The 22,487-nt window shown below is 35.9% G+C and overlaps 1 protein-coding gene across 4 annotated transcripts in view; it reads left to right on the top strand.

The window, feature by feature from the left end:
* The window catches only part of syt14a (synaptotagmin XIVa), a 39,387-nt gene extending 17,572 nt beyond the window's left edge, over positions 1 to 21,815 (top strand). For 2 of the 4 annotated variants that reach the window (XM_058796861.1, XM_058796860.1), the window contains 7 exons: positions 2,408 to 2,560; positions 7,206 to 7,430; positions 11,621 to 11,892; positions 13,482 to 13,931; positions 14,277 to 14,466; positions 14,994 to 15,050; positions 17,470 to 21,815. In XM_058796861.1, coding sequence (XP_058652844.1) covers positions 2,408 to 2,560; positions 7,206 to 7,430; positions 11,621 to 11,892; positions 13,482 to 13,931; positions 14,277 to 14,466; positions 14,994 to 15,050; positions 17,470 to 17,783 — 1,661 coding nt within the window. In that variant the 3' untranslated portion in view covers positions 17,784 to 21,815. Of the gene's footprint in view, positions 1 to 2,407; positions 2,561 to 5,683; positions 6,386 to 7,205; positions 7,431 to 11,620; positions 11,893 to 13,481; positions 13,932 to 14,276; positions 14,467 to 14,993; positions 15,051 to 17,469 lie in introns of those variants that run through there. The other 2 variants (XM_058796858.1, XM_058796859.1) reach the window with 2 other exon arrangements.
* The last annotated feature ends 672 nt before the right edge of the window (positions 21,816 to 22,487 follow it).

The following is a 22,487-nucleotide window of genomic DNA, read 5'->3' as shown; positions in this document are numbered from 1 at the left end:
AATAGAAGGATTTCTCTTTTTATTATTTATCTCTGTTCCTGTCAGACCCTGTGGGACAAAGAGGCTGATGGGACAGAATCGCATTGCATAATTTGTGTGAATAATTCACACTTACTCTTGCAGGATGGGGGTGTGGGTGTGTGTATGTGTGTGTGTGGAACTTTAGAGTCAAATTCACACTCACAGAAAGCTGTGATTCAGTTCAGTGCAGAAATCATCGCTGCTAAGTTTATTTCTTCCCTAAGTGGGAAACCAACCGTCTGGAACTGGGTCGTTTCTCTGTCCTGTCATATATCCTGAGATATATGGCCACATAGAGCAGAACTAGCTGATAGTTACATTCTATCATTTGATGAGTGAAGGAAGGTGATCAGGTCAAACCCTTTGCACCCACTGTGAACATTTCATCTTTGCTCTGTTTCTGCATGGCTGGTCTCTTTCTCTCAGTAATGTCTAGACTAAAGCCTTTCTCTTTATTTTTAAGTCCTCAGACTGATCTGTGATTGATTCATTCATCCTAGATGAAGCAGAAATCTGCTTTAAAAGACAAAGTACTGAATAATATGTTCTCACTGTCACACAAAACATATTTCAACATTTGAATTTCCAGAACTGGACATTCAAGGAAAGTAAAAAGTAATGGAAACCCAATTTGGTTTGAAATCCGAATTTGAATGCTGATCGTCAAACAGTAATTAACCCCTTAACTGTCACTCACAGTTTTGAACACAGACATTAAAGTGCACTATCCAAACTTAAATTTGAATAATTCATGAATGAAAACATTTTGTAACATGATTTTTATGTACCATTTCCATGGTAATGCAATGTCTGATTTTAAATTGGGTTTCTAAGGATGAGTTTTGAGATTTTAAGTTTTCAACTGATATATAATTTCTTATGATTTCTAATATGTGATAGAGAAAAGGCAACTAAGAAGACTTTCTGTGACAAAGGTCAGAATTCCTGTTGTGATGTAGATTTTTCAGGTCCACTTTTGTCATAAATATTACTTTTCCAACATAATTTTTTAACAAAAAAAAAGTGGTAAAATATCTATTTAGGAGTCTTAGACCTTTCCAACAATACATAGTTTGTCATGATTAGATTAGGATTTAATTGTAAAATAGTGAAGTAAACGTAGGCGTCCCACAAAGGGGACGGTGACAGTTAAGAGGTTAACTGACTGGAAAGATCATGGAAAAGTCACAGAAATTCTTCTGTCTCATTCCATCTTATTTTCAATGTACCTTATTGGAGTAATAAATAAATCGAATTAATTAAATTAATCCAAAATGCCTCTGCAAGATTAATCTTTAATGAGCTGAAAAGAACGCATGTCACACCTCTGTTCATCAATTTGCACTGGCTACCAATAGCTGCTCGCATAAAATTCAAGGCATTAATGTTTGCCTACAAAACCACCTTTGGCTCTGCACCCCTTTACTTAAATTCAGTACTTCAGACCTATGTGTCCTCTAGAAGCTTGCGTTCTGCAAGTGAACGACGCATTATTGTGCCATCCCAAAGAGGCACAAAATCACTTTCACAGACTTTTTCATTTACTGTTCCCACCTGGTGGAATGACCTGCCCAACTCAATCCGAGCAGCTGAATCCTTAGCCAGCTTCAAGAAACGGCTAAAAACACATCTCTTCCATCTTTATTTGACCCTCTAACTCTAGAACTCTCTATTCTAATTCTATTTTATCTATCTGTCTTCTTTTTTATTAAAAAAAAAACACACTCTTGACCCTCTATCAATGGCATATTTATTCTCTAACTGCTAGCTTTTCTTAAAAAACTAGGTAACACTTTACTTGAAGGGGTGTGCAAAAGACTGACATGACACCTTCATGAATAGTTATGTCATTTTTAATGCAAAGATGGCATTATTTGACCTAACCCTAATCTAACCCTACCCTTACCCGTAACCCTAGCCCATAACAAAGACATCTCAAACAATGTCATCTTTGCATTAACTGAGCGAATGACACTTAATGACAGTTGTCATAAACATGCATAAAAACCCTTCATATTCATGACATGTGTCATGTCATGATTATGAAGGTGTCATGTCAGTCTTATGCACACCCCTTCAAGTAAAGTGTAATCAAAAACTAACACTAGCTTTCTTTTTTCTATTCTATCTACTTGTTTCTTTTTTTTAAAAAAATAGGTTTCTTTTTTCTATTCTATCTACTTGTTTCTTTAAAAAAAAAAAAAAGAAACCTTGCTACATGTACTGCGTTAGGCTAACCGACACAGTACATGTAGTAGCACTTGCATGTTGTTGCTCTTTTGTTGGTTTTGATTGCTTCTGTTGTCCTCATTTGTAAGTCACTTTAGATAAAAGCATCTGCTAAATGACTAAATGTAAATATAAATCTCTCTCTTTCTCTCCACAGTGTCTCCTGAGGCTCTGGGGTTCCTGTCTGGCATTGGTGTGTTCATCTTTCTTGTGATTGTACTCTTTCTTTACCTCAATAACAAGCTATCCCTTGAGAGTGCCAACCAACTGTCCAGTCTTGACCAGTACAGAAAGAGCACAGAGCCAGCAGGTTTGTCGCTGTTTTTCTGCAATTGTGTGTGTATAATATACAGTACAGTGACCCCTGTATTTGGACACTTGAGCCATATTTATCATTTATGATATATAATGAATTATATACACTACTGTTCAAACATTTGGGGACAGTATTTAAAAAAAAAAAAATTAGTGACAGGAAATATATTTATAATGCTATTTATAATGTTAAATATTTATATTTCAAATATATTGTTTTTTTTTAACTTTCAGCATAAGAGACTTCTTTCAAAAACATTGTAAAAAATAAATAAATAAATTCTACCACCCCCAAACTTTTGAATTGTAGTATATATTGAACTTGACCTGCTATGACACCTGTGTAAATTTGAGGGAAACTGAAAATTTGTTTTCAGCCAGTTTCGGTGTTTTGTGTACAGACTTTTTAACGTGACCTAAGTATCTAGAAGTGTGCAAAATACTTTTTAGGGTCACTGTAAAAGAAGGTTTTTGTTTTGTAACTGCAGATATTAGTTCTAAAACGAGTATTGATTTTCTTTCCTGGTGAATTGGTTGAGGTATAGTATTAATTATGAAGAGAAACAGAAATGCTGGATGTACAGTATGGATTTCCATCCCATCTGTAAACCTTTCATTGAGCTGGATTGAGCAACAGTGTTTTGAACTCTTCATGCTGGTATTTTTAGCACAGTAGTGGCCATTCATAAAAGACAACGTGATTTATTTCTTTAATTTAGAGTAAAATAACTTCATAACATTCTGTGATGACTGAGACCAAATCATGGTGTTTTTGAAGCTGTGAGGTCCAGGATAACATGAGTCCAAATTCCCAAACACTGCGTGACAGTCTCCAGAGAGGTAATTATCTGCTAAGCTCCAGATCAGAGTCTGTGAGAATTACTAACAGAGCTTAATTAGCAGCACTTGGGCAATGGAGAGGTTTCTTAGAGACAATTTTGGTGGTGTGGAATTCTGGGATATGCTACACACTCCTTCCTGTTTGTCTGTCAGGCACGGTGACGAGCTGAGCTAATCAGCTTGTGATCTTTAGTGCCGGACGTTGATCGGGGGGGACAGATGCCACTGGCCAATTATTAGATCAATAGTACGTGTGGCGGATATTTGTGTGTGTGTGTGTCTGAAAATGAACGAAGGGTCATTGTCATGTAACATCCCCTGAGAGAAAATCTGGGCAGAAATCCAAACTCACTCAGGATCAAATGTCTACATTGTCGATATATATGCACATACACACTCACACAATAAAACTGGCTTGAATAAACTCAATGAACCATACACATTTATACACACAACTACCTTTTGTTTAAACCATAAAGCACTCAATCAAAACACTCTTATACTGTTGACAGGGGCACTTGATGCCCACACACACACACACATCCTACAGACAGGTTCTGGATCCAGGCATCACTGAGCTGCCCACACACAGTGCTTTACATAACTCTGCTCAGCATCAGAATCAGTGGCATAATCAGAATGACATTTACTGGATAAGTACATTTGCACTTATTTGATCCGCTGAGCCTATGACAAAGCACAATAAACATGGCTGTGTACTAAACATGAAATTGTGAAGTTGTAGCATAGTGCAGTGGTTCTTCATTAACTGGCAAGTTGTGATATAAAAACTGCATGTTTGTTTAGGTAGGGTTGCATGAACAGCAGAGCAAAACAATGCTGAATGTGAATATAAACTGCAATAAACATTACAGTTTCTATTACCGATCCTTTCAAAAGTTCAGGACCTGTAAGATAGTTTAATCTTTCTTAAAGTCTCTAATGCGCAAGGCTGCGTTTATTTTTAAAATGTAATCCTGTAATATCAGTCGTGTCACATGATCCTTCCGAAATCATTCTAATATACTCATTTGCTGCTTAAACATTTCTTATTATTCTTATTATTATCAATTTTGAAAACAGTTGCTTAATATTTTTGTGGAAACCATGATCAGGATTCTTTCATGAAAACAAAGTTCAAAAGAACAAAATTAATTTGAGAAAGTTAATACTGTCACTTTTGATCAATTTAATGCACATTGTTGCAGTATTAATCCTTTCAGTATTGGTATCTTTCTTTCTTTTTTTTTTCTGGCCCAAACCTTTAAACAATATATATATATTGTTATAGCAATTAGCTAGGTTTTAGTAGCTTACAGTGTAGCAAAATTATATATATATTTATAATTAAATTGTTATACTTATATTTTATTTGACTGCAGTTTAACTACACCAATAACTCATATCTTGACAAAAGTAGTATCCCCAGCATTGGTACAATGATAAATATGTAATAGTAACTGTTCACTATTAATTGTGTAAAAAGAGTTCACTGACTGTGGTGGTTTGTAATGTCATCTGTAGTCATTTAGTGTCTTGCTGTGCTGTATTGTCTGTATGTGCAGTCGAGGGTAATGTCAGACTGGCAGTTTTTCATGTCTCTGCTCTGACGTCCTGCAGGGATGTTGGCCATGATTCCTCTGTCACAGTGTCACAAAGTGGATGTGAGGTCATTTACGTATTAAGCCAAAAAGCAGGACACCCTCTTCAGCACTATTATGACAGAGGATATTCAACCTTACACCCTGCCAGAAAGAAGCTCCCTTGTGGCATTCTCTGTCTAAAAAAATATCAACAAAACTCCTCTGTCTCAGGGGAACATCTACTTATGTTTGCTGCCAGATTTATCAGACTCTAGTAGAGTAAATTTGCTGGACGGAAACTCTGAACCTGGTGTCCGTGGTTCCCTGAACAATCTGCTGCATATATTACAGCTGCATAAACTATAATCATTATACATAATTAATCATGACATACGCACATCTGATTGTGCTCAAAGGCAATTTGGCTCATTCCTGCTTTGAGTCTGTGTGTGGTTTGTGGCTGATTTTGAAAAAGCATAAATTACCGCCATGATGATGTGAGATTTGACCTCTCTGACTTGCCTCACCTGTGAAGCAGTTGTTTGAGTCAGAGCATGCTGGGATATCTCACCTCCTAGGAGACTTTATGTACTGTAATTTAACTGCTTTATTAATTCATATTAGTTTATAAATATGGAAATTTTGAGTTATTTAAAGATGATTTGTTTCCTTTTTCATTTCTTGTTTTCTTTTAGGTGCTCAGATCATTTTTGATTAAAATGTTTTTGCCATATGAAGCGGTTTTTAACTGTAGATTTTGAGCAGTCTACATGATCCAATGTCCAGACATATATTCATCATAAATTGACCAATCAAACCTGCCATCCATGGCAGCATGGCATTTTTTAAGAGCTTCCAGCAACGTCTCCCCTCCATGTCTGCCGTGTTGGAATCGGTGTCAGAGAAGGTTGATGACCTGGCTTATGCACTGAGTGATGTCACATTCACGGTGAGCGGAGAACTCGCTGAGCATGTCAATACCATCATCCACAAAGTCCAGGCCGAGGAGCTGAAGAGGATTCGTAAGAAAGAGGCGGAAGAGAAGGAGGCTGCAGCACGGCAGGCCCAGAAAAGAGATCCATTTCTGGGTAGGACTGAAATCCAGACCCAGGCTGCATGTGGCCTAGTGAAGGACCCTGAGCCTCAGACTACAGGCAACGACACTGGTTCAGTGCTGTTCACTGAGACTTTCTCTACAGAAAGCGACCTCTCACAGGCTCCTGACACAATAAAAGAAAAGTTCAAAGAGGAAAATGGTGCCGCTTCACCTTCTGTACTACAACAAAATGGATCCTGTGTTAAAGAAAGAACTGAGTCCACTAAACTAAAAACAACTAGAAGCCCAGCAGATGGTTGTGAGGAGAAGACATCTAGTAATAGTGAGAGACCTGCTGAAGGTGAGAGGATAAGGCTGCTGACATTTCCCTCAGTTATCTGAACTTCACTGGATGACTGTCTAAAAAAGGGAGCCACCACCTTTTCTTTCTTTAAAGTCCACCTGGACTCTTTCAAACTGATCTGGGTCTGTCTGATCACTTCATCTGGTGGGAATGATCTTTGCTGCGATCAAAATGCTGCTTCATTTTCCCTCCCTTTTATCTATATGAGAAGACTTGAACTCTCTGCGGTTGCTGACACCTAATATGTATCTCTATTTCATGCTTTTCTCCCCGTCTCTTATTCCTCTTTCTGTGTAAAAAATACAGGGTATTTGGTTTTCCTTCTTTAGCATACATTATTAACGTCACTGCCATTCTTGGCCTCTAAGACATCAAATTTCCACAGATGTTTATTTATATTTTGGCTAAAATAATATGACTGTATTACCTGAATGCTTATTATGTGAGAATGGTTTTAATTGTTAAACTATATTGCCCTCTAGTGTTTGTGCTGAAGATTTGTTAAAAATCTGTGGTGTTTGTTACAGAAATGCTGGAAAGGCATGAGGATATACATTATCTGCAACATAATATACATGCAGAGTTTTTTATTGATTGAATTCCCCTAGTTTAAGAATTTAAATGACATATATATAGATACAGTTATTGCATATTTTCTCTTCTTTTGTTACCTTTATTTGGTGACATACCAGTGCTACAATCTTTAAATAGGTTGTTGAGAAAAGGTGGAGAACATTTGACTGTGCTTAAAATTCAAGCGCATGTTCATGTTGTTTTTAAATTGTCCCCCTTCCTTTCCTTGTTTTCTTTGTCTCAGATAAGAGCTATGTGAATGCAGACTATCACTGCTCGTCGTCAGACAGTGATGATGAGGTTATTGGCCAGTACCAGGAGGCCGTGTCTCGATCGCAGGGTCTCCGGGGTGGTTCAGCGGGGACTAACTCACGCCACCAGAAGGGTTATGGCTGGGACACACGGCAGAAATACTGCCCCCTAGCGGCGGAATATGATGGCTACAGCAGCGAGGCCTCAGCAGATGATGGTAAATTTACACCTCACACAAAAAGCTGCTTTCTGACAGCTCATGAGACATTTATGTGGGATGAAAGTGGAGATTAATGTTCATTGTGAAAGGGGACAGTCGAATAGGAAACTCTGTGTGCTAAAATGGGTTCCTAAATGTTTGGGGTCTAAGATTTTTTAAATGTTTTTGAAAGACGTTTCTTCTGCTCACCAAGGCTGCATTTATTTGATCAAAAATACAGGGGAAAAAAAAGTAATATTGTGAAATAATAGTACAATTTAAAATACCTGTTTTCTGTTTGAAAATATTTTAAAATGTGAAGGGAAATCTGAATTTAAACATTTCAGTTCTTAACTTTTCTTGACTGTCAATGTTGAAAACAATATTTTGGAAAGTCTCTTTTAATGTCTCTTTTGATCAATGTAATGTGCCCTTGCTGAATAAAAGTATTGATTTCTTTCAAAAACCAAAAATTGCACTGACCCTAAAATTTTGAACAGTAGTGTGATGTGTAAGTATGATTTGGCATCTGTGATGATGACTGGCTAAAGCAAATGGAATGGAACCCAAAAAAAACATGCTTTTCCATTACACTAGATGGTGCTGCTCAACTACTTATCTTCTGCTTAGGGATGTTTGTTTTTCACTGGAATTTTGGCATCAAGCAGTTTTTTTTTTTTTTTTTCCAAGAACAGTCAGCAACAGACTCTGTAGAAAAGTCTGAATGAAACCTGTTTTCAATAAAAATGACTGTGGGTTGCTCTTTCTCTGGCAGGAGTGATTCTTTCAGAGAGCAAAGGGTTTAGATCATGAGATATCAAATGAATTAGGACAGTTCTGGAAGAACACATTTTTGTGTAAGAAGCCAGAACACACTTTTTCTCCTTTCTTATAAACAAGCACACTCTCTTCTACCACACACTAGTTTAACTCCCACAACTACAGTATAAAGAAAGATGAGAAAACAGAGTAAGAGAGTTCTTGGCTCTGTTCTGCTGTTCTTACAGAAAAGGAGATTATCATGTTATTCTGTGTTTTGGATGAAGATGATGGTCTCTGCTTTTATATCCAACAGATACAGGGCTGTAAGATGATTTTTGTACTTCCAATAGCCTGTTTCAGTTGTCTGCAATTTCTGCTGGAATCATTGCAGATACTCCAGTAAACTGAGTAGAGAGATTACAGAGGGCTATGAAGAGAAAGAATGAAAATATGTCAAAGGGAAGGGCTGTCAGAAAGAAAAAAGCAGGAAGCTGGTGGATATGTCTCTCTGATTTTCCTCTCTGTTTCTGTGAACTACTGCACAGAGAGACAGATAGAGCTGCATGCTTTTTTCGTGAGCTGTTTTCCTGGAGGCAGGAGAGGCTGTAGCCTCAGGCCATCTGTATAATACATGAGGAGCTAACGCACACACATTTACATATACACACTCATATTGCTTGACTGCTCGCAAACACATAAAAAACACACATAAAATCATACTGTGCAGATATGCCGACATTCGTACACTCATACATAACAAGTGAGCTGAGTGTAAAAATCAAGTTAACTGAGCCGTAAATGTCATGTTACTAATCGCTCAGTGAAGTCCTGATGATACTGAATTTTATAGCTATGGCATATATTCTGGCATTCAGATCAAATTGAAACATGTGAGATGTCTGACATGAAAGTTGATCAAAACGTCATTGAGATATAGGCACACTCTCTCATACACACAGTCAGACATTTCTCTTGTTCTTGTTCATAGCCGGAGGTTGAGCTGCAGTGTTTATGATCAAAGACGTCATTCAGCATTGAGGCACAGAAGGCGAGCGGACGTGCTCCTCCGTCATCTTAATCATAGTGATGTTTCTTTCCTCCATCCTCATTAAAAGTGAATTTTGATTCCGAGTTTCCATCTTTTGTACTATCATATCTTGATGCTTCTGTTTTCGGGTTATGAAATGTTTAAAACAAAGAAATGTTGTGATGTAAAATGAAGAAGTAATATTTCTGATTCTGCTCTATTTCTAGGTCATAAGTCAATTTGTGACATTGATCATGTGAATTTCAGATGTTCTTGCTTTCATTGAATCACAAGATCTTTGAATTATTCTTAAATCATGCTGGAGAACATGCATCAGCATTTGAATTTACATAATAAGCTCAAGTGCCTGCTTTCATTAAAGCATTATTAATAATAATAATAATTTGAAAAGTTAAACGGCAAAAACTGTTTATTATTTTTTGTCAGTAATTATAACTTAATAACCTTTATTATAATAATAATAATAATTATTATTATTTATCTCATAATTATAGTTGTTGTTTACAAATAATAACAATCATTTTTATTACAAATTTTATTATCAGCATAATTTGAAACTTGGAAATAGATTAATAATAATAGTTTAATCATTTCCATTACAAAATGTATTATCAGCATAACAATTTGAAAAGTTAAGCTTCAAAAACAGTTGTTGTTTTTGTTGTTAGTAATAATAATTGTTGTTGTGTTGTTGATGTTGTTGTTTGTTGATGTTGTTGATGTTGATGTTGTTGTTGTTGTTGTTGTTGTTGTTGTTGTTTGATTCACTGAAGAAGGCTTGCTGCCGAACCGTCTGATTGTTGTTTGCTCTGTTGCAAAATTAAAATAAATGGAAAGTGATTAAGAAGATTAAGCGAGTGCGGATCCCTTACTTGAATATGATGTTGTTGTTGATTGCAAATAATAACAATAATTAATATTTTTATTACAAAAACTGGGAAATATAATAATAATAATGCTTTATCATTATTATTCTATATGTGACCCTGGACCACAAAACCAGTCATAAATGTTTGTTTTTTTTCCGAAATTGAGATTTATACATCAGCTGAAATTCCGTTGACGTATGGTTTGTTAGGATCGGACAATATTTGGGTGAGATACAGCTATTTGACAATCTGGAATCTGAGGGTGCAAAAAAATCTAAATATTGAGAAAATCGCCTTTAAAGTTGTCTAAATCAAGTTCTTAGCAATGCATATTACTGATCAAAAAATAAGTTTTGATACATTTACGGTAGGAAATTCACTAAATATCTTCATGGAACATGATCTTTACTTAATATCCTAATGATTTTTGGCATAAAAGAAAAATTGATAATTTTGACCCATACAATATATTTTTGGCTATTGCTACAAATATACCCCAGCGACTTAAGACTGGTTTTGTGGTCCAGGGTCACATATATATATAAAATATAGAATGTATAATAACCACTATTATTATTATTATTACAGTTTTCAATTATTATCCTAATAATCCAATTAGTAACAAAAGTTATTATATTAAATGAGAAATAATGAAAAATATTATTACTGAGAACTAATATCTAGGAAGTGAGGGAGTTTAGTGAAAGTGGATAACTAATCCCCCACTTGAAAATTCACAACGTCAGCAATGTCTCTTCCCAATAGTCAGAACCAGTCACCCCAGCCACACTCCAACAGATGTGTGTGTGTGTGTGTGTGTGTGTGTGTGAGAGAGAGAGAGAATGCGCTGTATTTATGAGATCGCTAAATCTTCCTGTCCTGACCAGCAGCATGTTACTATGGCAACAGCCACTTGGTTCATTCTCTTTGCAGAGCAGTTTAACTTGTAGGGTGAATGCAGGTAAATCAGGCCACGTTTTGCCATTCATCTCAATTTCAGAGTCTCACAGAGCATCAGCATATCCTCTAATTTTCTTCATTTTCTGCATTTGAAATGATGAAACACACTGATTTGTTTAATTTAATCATGCGCATAGACATGCACAGTGATTTGTAGCTCTTGGAGGACAACTGAATGATTTATGAAGATGCAGGTGTAAGGGATATTCTTATTACACTGTGTGTAAAATCAGGTTTTGACCTTTTCTTAAGATGAGCTTAGGGTTACAGAGCTTTGAATGCCATATAACAAGTTGTATCATAAATTACAAGCCTAATAGATACCGTTCTGGTCTCCTCAAAACACAAAGCCTGCAGCTTCAGTCTCATGTGAGAATGAATTATATTGAGTTACTGAGATCACAATCCTGCTTCATGCTGCCCTTGTGCAGAGTTACTTTCACTCCAATTAATGCACTTTCTAAAAAATTAAAGATGATATCTGCCATTTCACAGCACACTTTTTTTCTTTTTCATATTGCTTGAGAACATTGAGCTAAATGCATCTCTCTCACTTTGCTCCACATCAGTAAACTGTATCCAGCGGATGAGACGGACTCCACCATTGGATGAGCTGCAGCCTCCACCCTATCAGGATGAGGATGGGTCGCCACGCATGTCATGCACACCCTCTGACCTGGGCGATGCCAAATGTGACCTTTCCCATGGGAGCGAGAGCCCCAGACACAGCTATGGAAAATGTCCAAGTGAGGTCAGCGGAGCACAGGAAACAGAGAGTTTTCTTAACAAGGGCTATGAAGAAGATGTACCCAGTGACAGCACTGCTGTGCTCAGCCCAGAGGTGTGTTTCAGCAAAGAAATCTGAATATACAAAAATCACTTACTGCAAAGATGAAAGTTCCTCGTTACCAGATATGATGTTTTTACGACTGGTTTTGTGGTCCAGGGTCACAAATAATCCTGAAAAAATGTATCATGGTTTCAAATAAAATTTAAATAATAATAATATTATGAACACTGATAATAATAATAAGAAATGTCCTTTGAGCACCAAATCAGCATATTAAAATGTTTGTTGGATGGATCATGTGACACTGAAAACTGAAGTAATGACTATTGAAAATTCAGCTTTGCCAAATATATATTTATATTTATTTAAACTGTAATAGTATTTCACAGTAGTTCTGTATTTTGATAAATGTGTGTTTGTGTGTGTATATATATGTGACCAGTCTTAAGTCGCTGGGGTATATTTGTAGCAATAGCCAAAAATACACTGTATGGGTCAAAATTATAGATTTTTCTTTTATGCCAAAAATCATTAGTATATTAAGTAAAGATCACATTCCATGAAGATATTTTGTAAATTTACTACTAAATATATCAAAACGTCATTATTGATTAGTAATATGCATTGCTAAGAACTTCATTAGGACAATTTTAAAGGTGATTTTCTCAATATTTAGATTTTTTTTGCACCCTCAGATTCCAGATTTTCAAATAGTTGTATCTCACCCAAATATTGTCCTATGCTAACAAACCATACATCAATGGAAAGCTTATTTATTCAGCTTTCGGATTATGTATAAATCTCAATCTCAAAAAATTGACACTTAAGACTGGTCTTGTGATCCAGGGTCATATATATATATATATATATATATATATATATATATATATATATATATATATATATATATTTTTTTTTTTTTTTTTTTGACAGATACGAGGGCAAGTAATGGTGAACGGATTTTCAAATTATCTGTGTATTTTGACTGAGCAAATTTAGATATGTAAATGGTGATTCTCTGTTCTCTGCCACAGTGATATGGGCTAAATTCATTTGTTTTTTTGTTGTAAGCTATATTAAAATTCCCTCAACCCCTCAATTTAAAAAGACATCAATTTAAAAAGCTTCAAACTGTTTTATAGTGAGAAGCTCATTTTGATTGGTCTTTATTAGTTTAGTTTACCTCTCAGTTTTTAGGGCATTGCTGTCACGTGTAATTAGCTAAAGTACTTTAAAGGTTTCATTACCTTGACATCACATGCATACAAACACAGATGCATGCACTAATGGCTTCATAATTTAATATGCATGTGCTGTAGACACCTCCGTAATAATTGATATGTTTACAGCAGTGTGATGCAGCACTGAACGTACTGAGCCACATCCTCTGTCTAACTTTGATATATGAATGGTAGCAATAAAAATCCTAGCCATCAGTCATTGAAAATATCTTCATCCATCAAGGAATTTGTCATAACTGTCTGTATTTAGTATTAAAGCGGTCATATAAGAGCTCATATAAATGTAAACTCCTGCACAGGTACCATTATTAATCTACTTTCCATGCACTACCTTGAGTCTCAGATGGTAACTGTTACTCCCTCTGAATCTCTTCCTTTTTCTGTCAATCATCTCTGCAGGATCTGTCTGCACGTGGATCGGCGGCTCAGCTTCCCAAAGGTTACGACCCTGAGCCTCTCGCTCAATATGGAACTCTCGACGTCATCTTCAACTACAATTCGTCTGACCAGCGTCTGTCCGTCACGATAACGGCACTGACGGACATTCCTTCTCTCAAATGCACGGGTAACATCTCCTGGCAGGTGCATCTGGTGCTGCTGCCCACCAAAAAACAGAGGGCCAAAACCATCATCCAGCGTGGCCCCTGCCCCGTCTTCACAGAGACATTTCACTTCAGCCATATCGAGTCGGAGATGATCGGGAACTACGCCATCCGGTTCCGTTTGTACAGCATCCGCAGGATGAAGAAGGAGAAGGCTCTCGGAGAGAAGGTGTTCTACCTCACCAAACTCAACCTGCAGGGCAAGATGTCGGTCCCCATCATACTGGACCCCTGCTGCAACATACCTGTGAGTGTTATCAAATGTGATGTCCAAAAGTTGTGAACTACTAAAATGCTTCTTTCTAATTTAATAAATGTTTTTTCAAGACAAATTATCAGCATAATGCAAAAAAAGATATTAAAAATTAAATGTATATATATGTGTATATATATTTACAGATAGATAGCTAGATAGATATATGTGTATATATACAGTATATATTTATGTATATATATATATATATAGAGAGAGAGAGAGAGAGAGAGACAAATATATATATATATATATATATATATATATTCTAATTATATTTATAAATAATTATATATTTCTCAAATGAAAAGTTAACCAAAGATTATGTGTGTGTCCCAGGGCAGTGACTCCCAGGCAAGTGTGTCAGACGTATCATGCAGCGAGACGGCCTCGTCGTTCCCATCTGCTGGTCAGGGGTCGGCTCCGGAGATCCTGCTGGGGCTTGTGTACAATGCCACTACAGGACGTCTCTCTGTGGAGGTCATCAAAGGAAGCCACTTTAAAAACCTGGCAGCAAATAAACCTCCCAGTGAGTCCAAAAGCTGTTTAACATGATTGCTTTAGATAGCCATTCCACCATCAGATCATTCTTGCATTTCCTGTATCATCTTATATAAGGTTTGCAGGATCAAATTGTGTCACCGCTCACCTTTGAACCCAAAGGTGCTCCCTCTTTCTTTCTCTCTCCATAATTTCCCATCACCCTTCTGATAAATGCTGCCTTAAAACCTTCCCAAAGCTTCCGTCACACTTCAGTCAAAGAGCACGATATAAGAGCCTTCAGAAAGCACTCATAAATCGACATTCACCCTATGGTTTCAGATAGCGTTATGAAACGTGATGAAGGCTGCATGTTTCTCTTATGCATTGGCCCTTAACCTGAAGTGATGCAGTGTGCTTTATGAACACGTTACATCTGACCTAATGTAATGTCAATGGACCTTCAGACCTTTTGACCTGCTCTTTTTCCTCCTGCTGTTGTTGATATTCTCTCTCTTTCTCCCTGATGTCTTCCCATCCCCTCTGCTCTTGCTGTCACTCCTCTCCTCTTGTCAGACGGTTTGTTCTGTTGTCTAAAGCACTTGATAGGTGGGCAGGTGTACATAATCCGAGGTGAGTTTTCTGTGGCTACCTTTATCAGCATCGGACGCTGTTCATCCATCTTTCTGTTTTCACGCTTCCTCTCTTCATTATCGATCCTTGGTGTTAGACTGGCGAACACTTCTACATGGATGCTGAAGGTTTGAGCAGTGTAAAAGGTTTGAATTAGTGTAAAACTCAATACAGAAGGAAGATTCAGAAAACATTTGAAATATGTTATCCATTCAGTCTTCATCCATGGAGAAGGTTAAAACGCTGTTATTTTAGACGTTATGTTGGATGGTATGCTGTTATTTTCTGTCCTCTATAGTGATGTTTGCATGCGTCCCCTAACCATGTGTCTTTTTCTTTAATGTTTGGATTTTTTAAAATACATTTAATAGATCATTTGCTTGGATCATTTGAATCTTTCCTGTCGTGTTACTGGTAGTTGCCAGAAAGATGTAGAAATTTTGTAGACTTGTTGCCATGTGAGTGGTTCTTCTGTGTTTGGAGACTGTGGAAAATTTTAGATTTTTTTTTTAACAAAATATATTTGGGGGCTTTCACTGCTAACTTAAGATATTAATTAAATATGTTTAAAACCCTTTTTTTTTTTTTTTTTTTTTTTTCCCCCGATTCCTTTTTTTTCAGTTGTTATTATTATTATTATTATTATTATTAAATTGAATAAATCTTTATTATTATATTTATTATTTTAATAATAATCAAATAATAATAATGTGATGTTATTTTAATGTTTTGTCTTGGCTTTATTTCAGTGATATCAATTATGTAAATAGTTTGTGATCTTTCTATCTTGCTTCATTAATATGATTTTTAATGAAATATAAATTAGTCTTTAACATGGTATAGGTTTTATACTCTTTTACATATATATATATATATATATAATGTCTTTAAAATATATTATATATAGTCATATTTTAAAATATATAATAGCTTTTATATTTTGGGTAGTAGATGCATTGCAAGGGCATCGTCATATTTGGGATACAAAAACTGCAAAAAGGAAAATATTCAGAAGATATATGTAATCCTAGTGCAAAAATATGAAAGTAATTGTCTATAAATAACTTTAGCAATTCAGATGACCAGGATTTTAGGCAATGGGACATAGTGTAGACTACTAGAAGTTGATTTCTATGGCTGTGATGGAAGTGCTCAGATTTCTGAATAACTGCATCACAGTCTAATCAGCCCTCTCAACCGTTAATGAAATCCTTTCACATTCAGCTTGAGGAGCTGGAGATGATTTCCTCAGTGTCAGGTACGAGTCTGTGTTCCCATCTCTGAAATCAGCGCTTCTTTAGCTTGGCTCTTCTATTAGTTGGAAAAATAGAGGAGAGTGCAACATTTTCTTGAAAACGCAGCAGGATAACTCCACAGGAAGCCCGCACTCGATGACTCGTGGAACAGAAGCGTCGCCCTGACACAAAGACACAGAGAATACCAACGTCTGTTGTATTGTAGTGTATTCAGGCAGGGCAGCAGAAAGCACGCTCAGAGGAGTTCAACTACGCTCTGAATTAAACCCGGTGAAAGGCCTGGTGCTACCACAGAGTCTGCTCTGAATGCATCTGTGGAGTCGCAGTTCAAAAGGTTCTGAAAGGAGAAGACAGAGGAGTGATGCGGAACTCAATTATTAATCAGTGAGCATTGATTCGTGCCGAGCATTAATGCAAAAAAGAAATCAATAGCCCATTTTCAGCCAATAAATTTCATCCTGTATTAATGAATGGAATAATCAATTGCTTTTCAGATAAATTGAGAGATTGAAGCGTTGCCATGCTGGAAACGTAGTGTTGAAAACCTCCATGCTGGCAGAGGAACTGTACCACAATGCTATATCCTGTTACTTAATTTAACGTCCCAACTTCCGAACCTACAATTTTTGTAATAGTATTATCTTTTTGTCATTTATTTCTCCCAGCTGAAAACTGTTCTTATTTTTTTCTTGTTTATTATACTGTATTTTTAATTTTCCAGTTTTCAAATCTGTATTTTTGTCTTTGTGTGTAGTTTTGCAGTAAAAAAAAAAGTTTAAACTGCCTTAAACAAGATATATTTATTTTATAAAACTATGTTTCTTTATCCTGTCACTTATAGTTTTTTTCTTGCTTTTAAGAATAAACCTAACAAAACTCTGAGATTTCCCATTAAAAAAAATGTTTTTAAATCCCAATAAATAATTGCATATTATATTATATTATATTATGTTTCTTAATAATAGACTTAATATTGAAATTTATATTAACAAAAATATATTTGAATATTTAAAAGACTGGAAAACTAAATAAAAATATTGATTAGGAAAATTTCTGTAAGGAAGTGCTAAGGAAAGTCATTTCAAATTTCTCTTGATCAAATCAAGTTTAGTCTTCTTGACTGATTTGATCCTAAATGTTCTCTGATTGACATCTTGTTTCAGACACGTACGTAAAGCTGACTCTACTGAACTCAATGGGGCAAGAGATGTCCAAGTGCAAGACGTCCATTTGCCGAGGCCAACCCAACCCCACCTACAAGGAGACCTTTGTGTTCCAAGTAGCTCTGTTCCAGCTCTCCGATGTCACACTCATCCTGTCGGTCTACAACAAGCGCAGCATGAAACGGAAGGAGATGATTGGCTGGATCTCTCTGGGGCTGAACAGCTCCGGGGAGGAGGAGCTGACGCACTGGACACAGATGAAGGAATCGAAGGGACAACAGGTGTGTCGATGGCACAGTCTTTTGGAGTCCTAGAATGTCAACAAGTGATGGCAATGATGTGTGTTATGGCGTGGGTGACAGAGAGCAGGTCAAGCCCTCGAACGGCCCCAAGACCACAGAGCTGGCCCTCACTGCAGTGCATTATGAGAAACGCGAGTAGTTCTGGGGATGTAATCTGCTCTCCTTCCCAGTGCACTGTGGGAAACGGGTTAGAGATAATGATGAGAACAGGGTTTGAGATGTCAGACCGTTAATGGAGGAAACACTAATGAGACAGAGTTTTATGTTTATTTAGATATTTATTTGTATATTTCTGACTTGATGTTTCTACTTTTGTTCACCTTAAGATGGGGTTGTGGTGTTTAAGGCACAGTAAGAGAGAAAAAACAAATGAATATACAGTATGTGTGAGATCCAGATATGAAAGATCTGCAGAGATGAGACGAGTTAAAATACCTTAGCTCAGATTATAACTGGTGTCCTAAGATTACATTACTCAGACCTACCAAAGTTGTACAGGGGTGCAATTACTGTCAGGTTGACTAGATGCCATTCTGAGGCATTTTAATGGAAACTCTGACAGATGGCTGGGTTCCTCAACATGTGATCAGATTTTCTAGATCATGTTCTAATACGGGATTTAGTTCATTCCACTTTGAAATGTACTATGAGAGTGCCAATCCTGACTTCACCACATACAGCCTGTCATCCAGCGTTACATGTCAGCTATTTTATTCCCCTCATTCTGAATTTAATACTTGGAAATCAGAAACACACCACAAAACAAATAGAAAAAATATTCTTTCATTCTCAATATAACATTAACAGCCAATAAGGGTACAACTTTTGTTTTAACTATACTTTTCTACACACACCTTAATATAATAATAATAATAATAATAATGTATTATATATAATAAGATATTTATAACCCTGAACCACAAAACCAGTCTTAAGTGTCAATTTTTCGAAATTGAGATTAATACATCATCTGAAAGCTGAATAAATAAGCTTTCCATTGATGTATGATTTGTTATGATAAGACAATATTTGGCCGAGATACAACTATTTGAATATCTGGAATCTGAGGGTGCAAAAAAATCTAAATATTGAGAAAAATCGGCCTTTAAAGTTATCCAAATGAATTCTTAGCAATGCATATTACTAATCAAAAATGACGTTTTGATATATTTACAGTAGTAAATTTACAAAATATCTTCACGGAATATGATCTTTACTTAATATACTAATGATTTTTGGCATAAAAGAAAAATCTATCATTTTGACCCATACAGTGTATTTTTGGCTATTGCTACAAATATACCCCAGCGACTTAAGACTGGCTTTGTGGTCCAGGGTCACATATTACAATACCTTTATAATAAAAGTATCAATTATTATGTAAAAAGATTATAAAGTATATCAATTATGTGTTTACATATACAATCATGATATGATTTTTTTTTTTGTAATCCACTGTAAAACAGAAGCAATTCCTTATTTATTTTTTATTTATTATATTTTAACATACATTATAGAAGGAATCCCTAAAATCCCTTCAAATCATTTTAATAAAGTAATATAATGTCAATACAAAATTGGTGATAATCGAATTATACAATATTGACCATAATATTTTCACAACTTTAAAGGTCTGTTCACACCAAGACAACTATAGTGTCCACACCAACAGACTATAACGTAAGTTATGTTAATGCAATGACAAATGTGATTTAAAGCACCATTCCTGATGAAGAACAATGAATGAGCACATGCATCATCAGCTCTTACTTCGACTTTATAGTCAAATCTGTGACTGTTCTGAATCGTGAGAACATTACGAAACCATTTTTGAATAGTTTCTAACGTGGTGAAACAAAGGCTGCATTAAGTTGACAGTTTATAATATGGATGTGTATTTGCCATACTTAAAAAGACTGTTCCCTCTTATCTTTTGTATTGAATTCATCTTACGATCCTGAATGTTCAAATTTAGTACCTGAGACTTAACACTCAGTACTGCAACACTAGAGATGTAGAATGCCAGTGTTCTGGCTGAATGTCCTGCAGAGGACCAGTGATGAAACTGTGAGGATGTTTAGAGTATGTGATGGTAAGGAGGCTTCTCAGCACTTTTGCTCTGTCTTTACAAGTGTCCTGATCTCTGTGCAGTCAACCTGTTAAAATCTGTCTTGAACTAGTTTCTTTCCTTTCTTGAACTCACTCAGTGATTGTTACGTACTGTAAATGGCACATAGATTTTGCTGATCTATTTTTGTATCTATATATCTGAGAAAATGGACTCACTTTCTTTGTAAATGTATGAAGCTCTGTGAGCAGTATGGAGTTGTAGACTTTGTTCTACTTTCACAGTTTAGTTGATATTTTGTTCTCTTTGGATAAAACAACTGTTTTATTAGTGATTGTGTCACTCATTCAGTGTGCCGTTTCAAAATATGACAAGATAAATGTTCGAAAACAAAAACAAAAAAAAACCTTCTTCACCTTCTCGTCCCTGTTACAGTCTTGCAGGTTGATAGAAAAAAGTATGTGTGTGTGAGACAAGGGGAGTGTTTGTTCAGTGTGATGTTACATACTGTTATATGTATTCTTAGCTTTGCTAATGTCATCATTTCAGGTGACGATCCTGTATTATGTTATACTCCCCTCATTAAAAGAGAGAAAAGTCAGGTATGGCAAGTAGCTGGACTCTTTGAGCTGGTATGTTTTGTAAGACCAGAATCAAGCACATTTTTAGGGCACATGGAGTCATGAAACACATCTTGTGAAAGAATCTCAGACTGTGATGGTCCTCAGAGAGTCACAACTGGACAACATCTCCCTTACAGACCACATCCCACGAAATGCACAGCTGGGCTGAGCTTTCCCTCTCACGCTGGGACTGGGAGTTGTTCTCAGTTTCTTCTTGGCGAACTGAGTAAACAGTCTCGAAATTTTATTTTACCATTCTGTCAACTTTTAAGCCTGAGAAAATGCCACAGCTGTCATAATTACAATGACATAATACAGCACGATGTTGAAATGTAGGATGTTAAATGCATTATGACTAGAAAACAGCTGTGTCACAAACTGACACAGAGAGGCTGTTATGTCTCACTCGTGACAGTTTTATTAGGGGCTTTGCCTCATGCAGATATGGCTTCCAAATTATTTTCCCACTATAAATGAGAATCTCATTGCAGCTACAGTAAATCAGTTAAATAGGTTGGTTACACGGCTCTGCCAGCCTGCAGTCCCTCAGACTCAACCCTCCCAGTAGCTTTTGACCAGTCCATCTTTAAAGGGATAGTTCACCTTAGATATAACATTTAGTTGTCAGTTACTCACTCTCATATTGTTCTAACTCTGCATTATTTCATGAAATTCAAATTGAGATTTTAGGCAGAATGTCCAAGCTGCACTTTTCCACATGAGTTGTACTCCCATGCTCCAAGACTTCTAAGTCTTCTGAAACCATATGATAGTTTGTGTGGAACTGACCAAAATTAATTGGTCACTGATAAACAGAGCTCATCATGTCTAAAAATGCATTTATTAGTGAATACTGTCGTAAATCATGGCCTGTTCCACACACAAGCCTATCATACACTACTTCAAAAGTTTTGAGTCGGTTAGATGTTTGTTTTTGAAAAACGTCTCTTATGCTCATCAGTGCTCCAAGTATTTGATCAAACAAAAGGAATACAGTGAAAAAATTAAAATTGTGAAATATTTTTGCCATTTAAAATGAGGTTTTTCTATTTTAATATAATTTATAATAATATTTCTGAGATGGCAACGCTGAATTTTCAGCAGACACACCAGTCTTCAGTGCCACATAATCCTTTAGAAATCATTTTAATATGCTCAAGAAACATTTATTATCATTATCAATGTTGAAAACAGCTGTGCTGCTTAATGTTTTGCGGCTCATGATTTTTAAGTTTAAAAAAGAACAGCATTTAATGGAATTATTTTTTTTAGTAACAATGTAAAAATATTTGTTTTATAAATTTAATGCATCCTTGCTGAATAAAAGCATTAATTTATTTTAAAAACGTAGTTACCCCAATCTTTTGAAAAAAATAATAATATATATATATATATATATATATATATATATATATATATATGTCTTTAGAAGACTTGGAATATAACACACATATGGAATAAATAATAGACCGCTTTTATGATGTTTAAGGTGTTTTTTTTTTTTTTTAGCTTGGTCGTATAAACTTACAAAATAATTATATTTAACTTAAAAACAAAACAATTAATATGGGATCTGAGCAACATGAGGGTGAGTGAATAATGACAAGGTTTTATTAGGAACTAGAAAATGTTATAATTCTAGTTTTAGAATTGTCAAACTACTTTAGCCCAAGCAGACACTGGTATGCAAAGCTAACGCTCTGCTGATCTGACTGAGCTGTCTTAAGGAGAGTCGTTTCTTTACAGCTTGACAGATGAAACAGCATTTTCTCTTATAATGTTTAATGTGTGTGAATGACTCTTTCCAGTGCCTGATAAAAGCTCACAGCTGTCACAGCTCCTCTCCCATAAGATTTTTCCACAGCTCTGCAGTAGTCTGTATGTGAGAAGATTTAGACAACAGACCCGTAACGCTCATTTAAAAAACCCATCTTATTCTGAACTCAGTGACAGGGGTTCTGTTCAGTTTACAAAACCAATAAACACCAGCATAAAGACGTTTTAGGATTTATTGCACAAGAAGCA

This window comes from Onychostoma macrolepis, chromosome 13 (assembly GCF_012432095.1).
Source record: "Onychostoma macrolepis isolate SWU-2019 chromosome 13, ASM1243209v1, whole genome shotgun sequence".
In the NCBI taxonomy this organism is placed as follows: Eukaryota; Metazoa; Chordata; class Actinopteri; order Cypriniformes; family Cyprinidae; genus Onychostoma; species Onychostoma macrolepis.
This window is presented reverse-complemented; position numbering and strand designations above follow the sequence as displayed.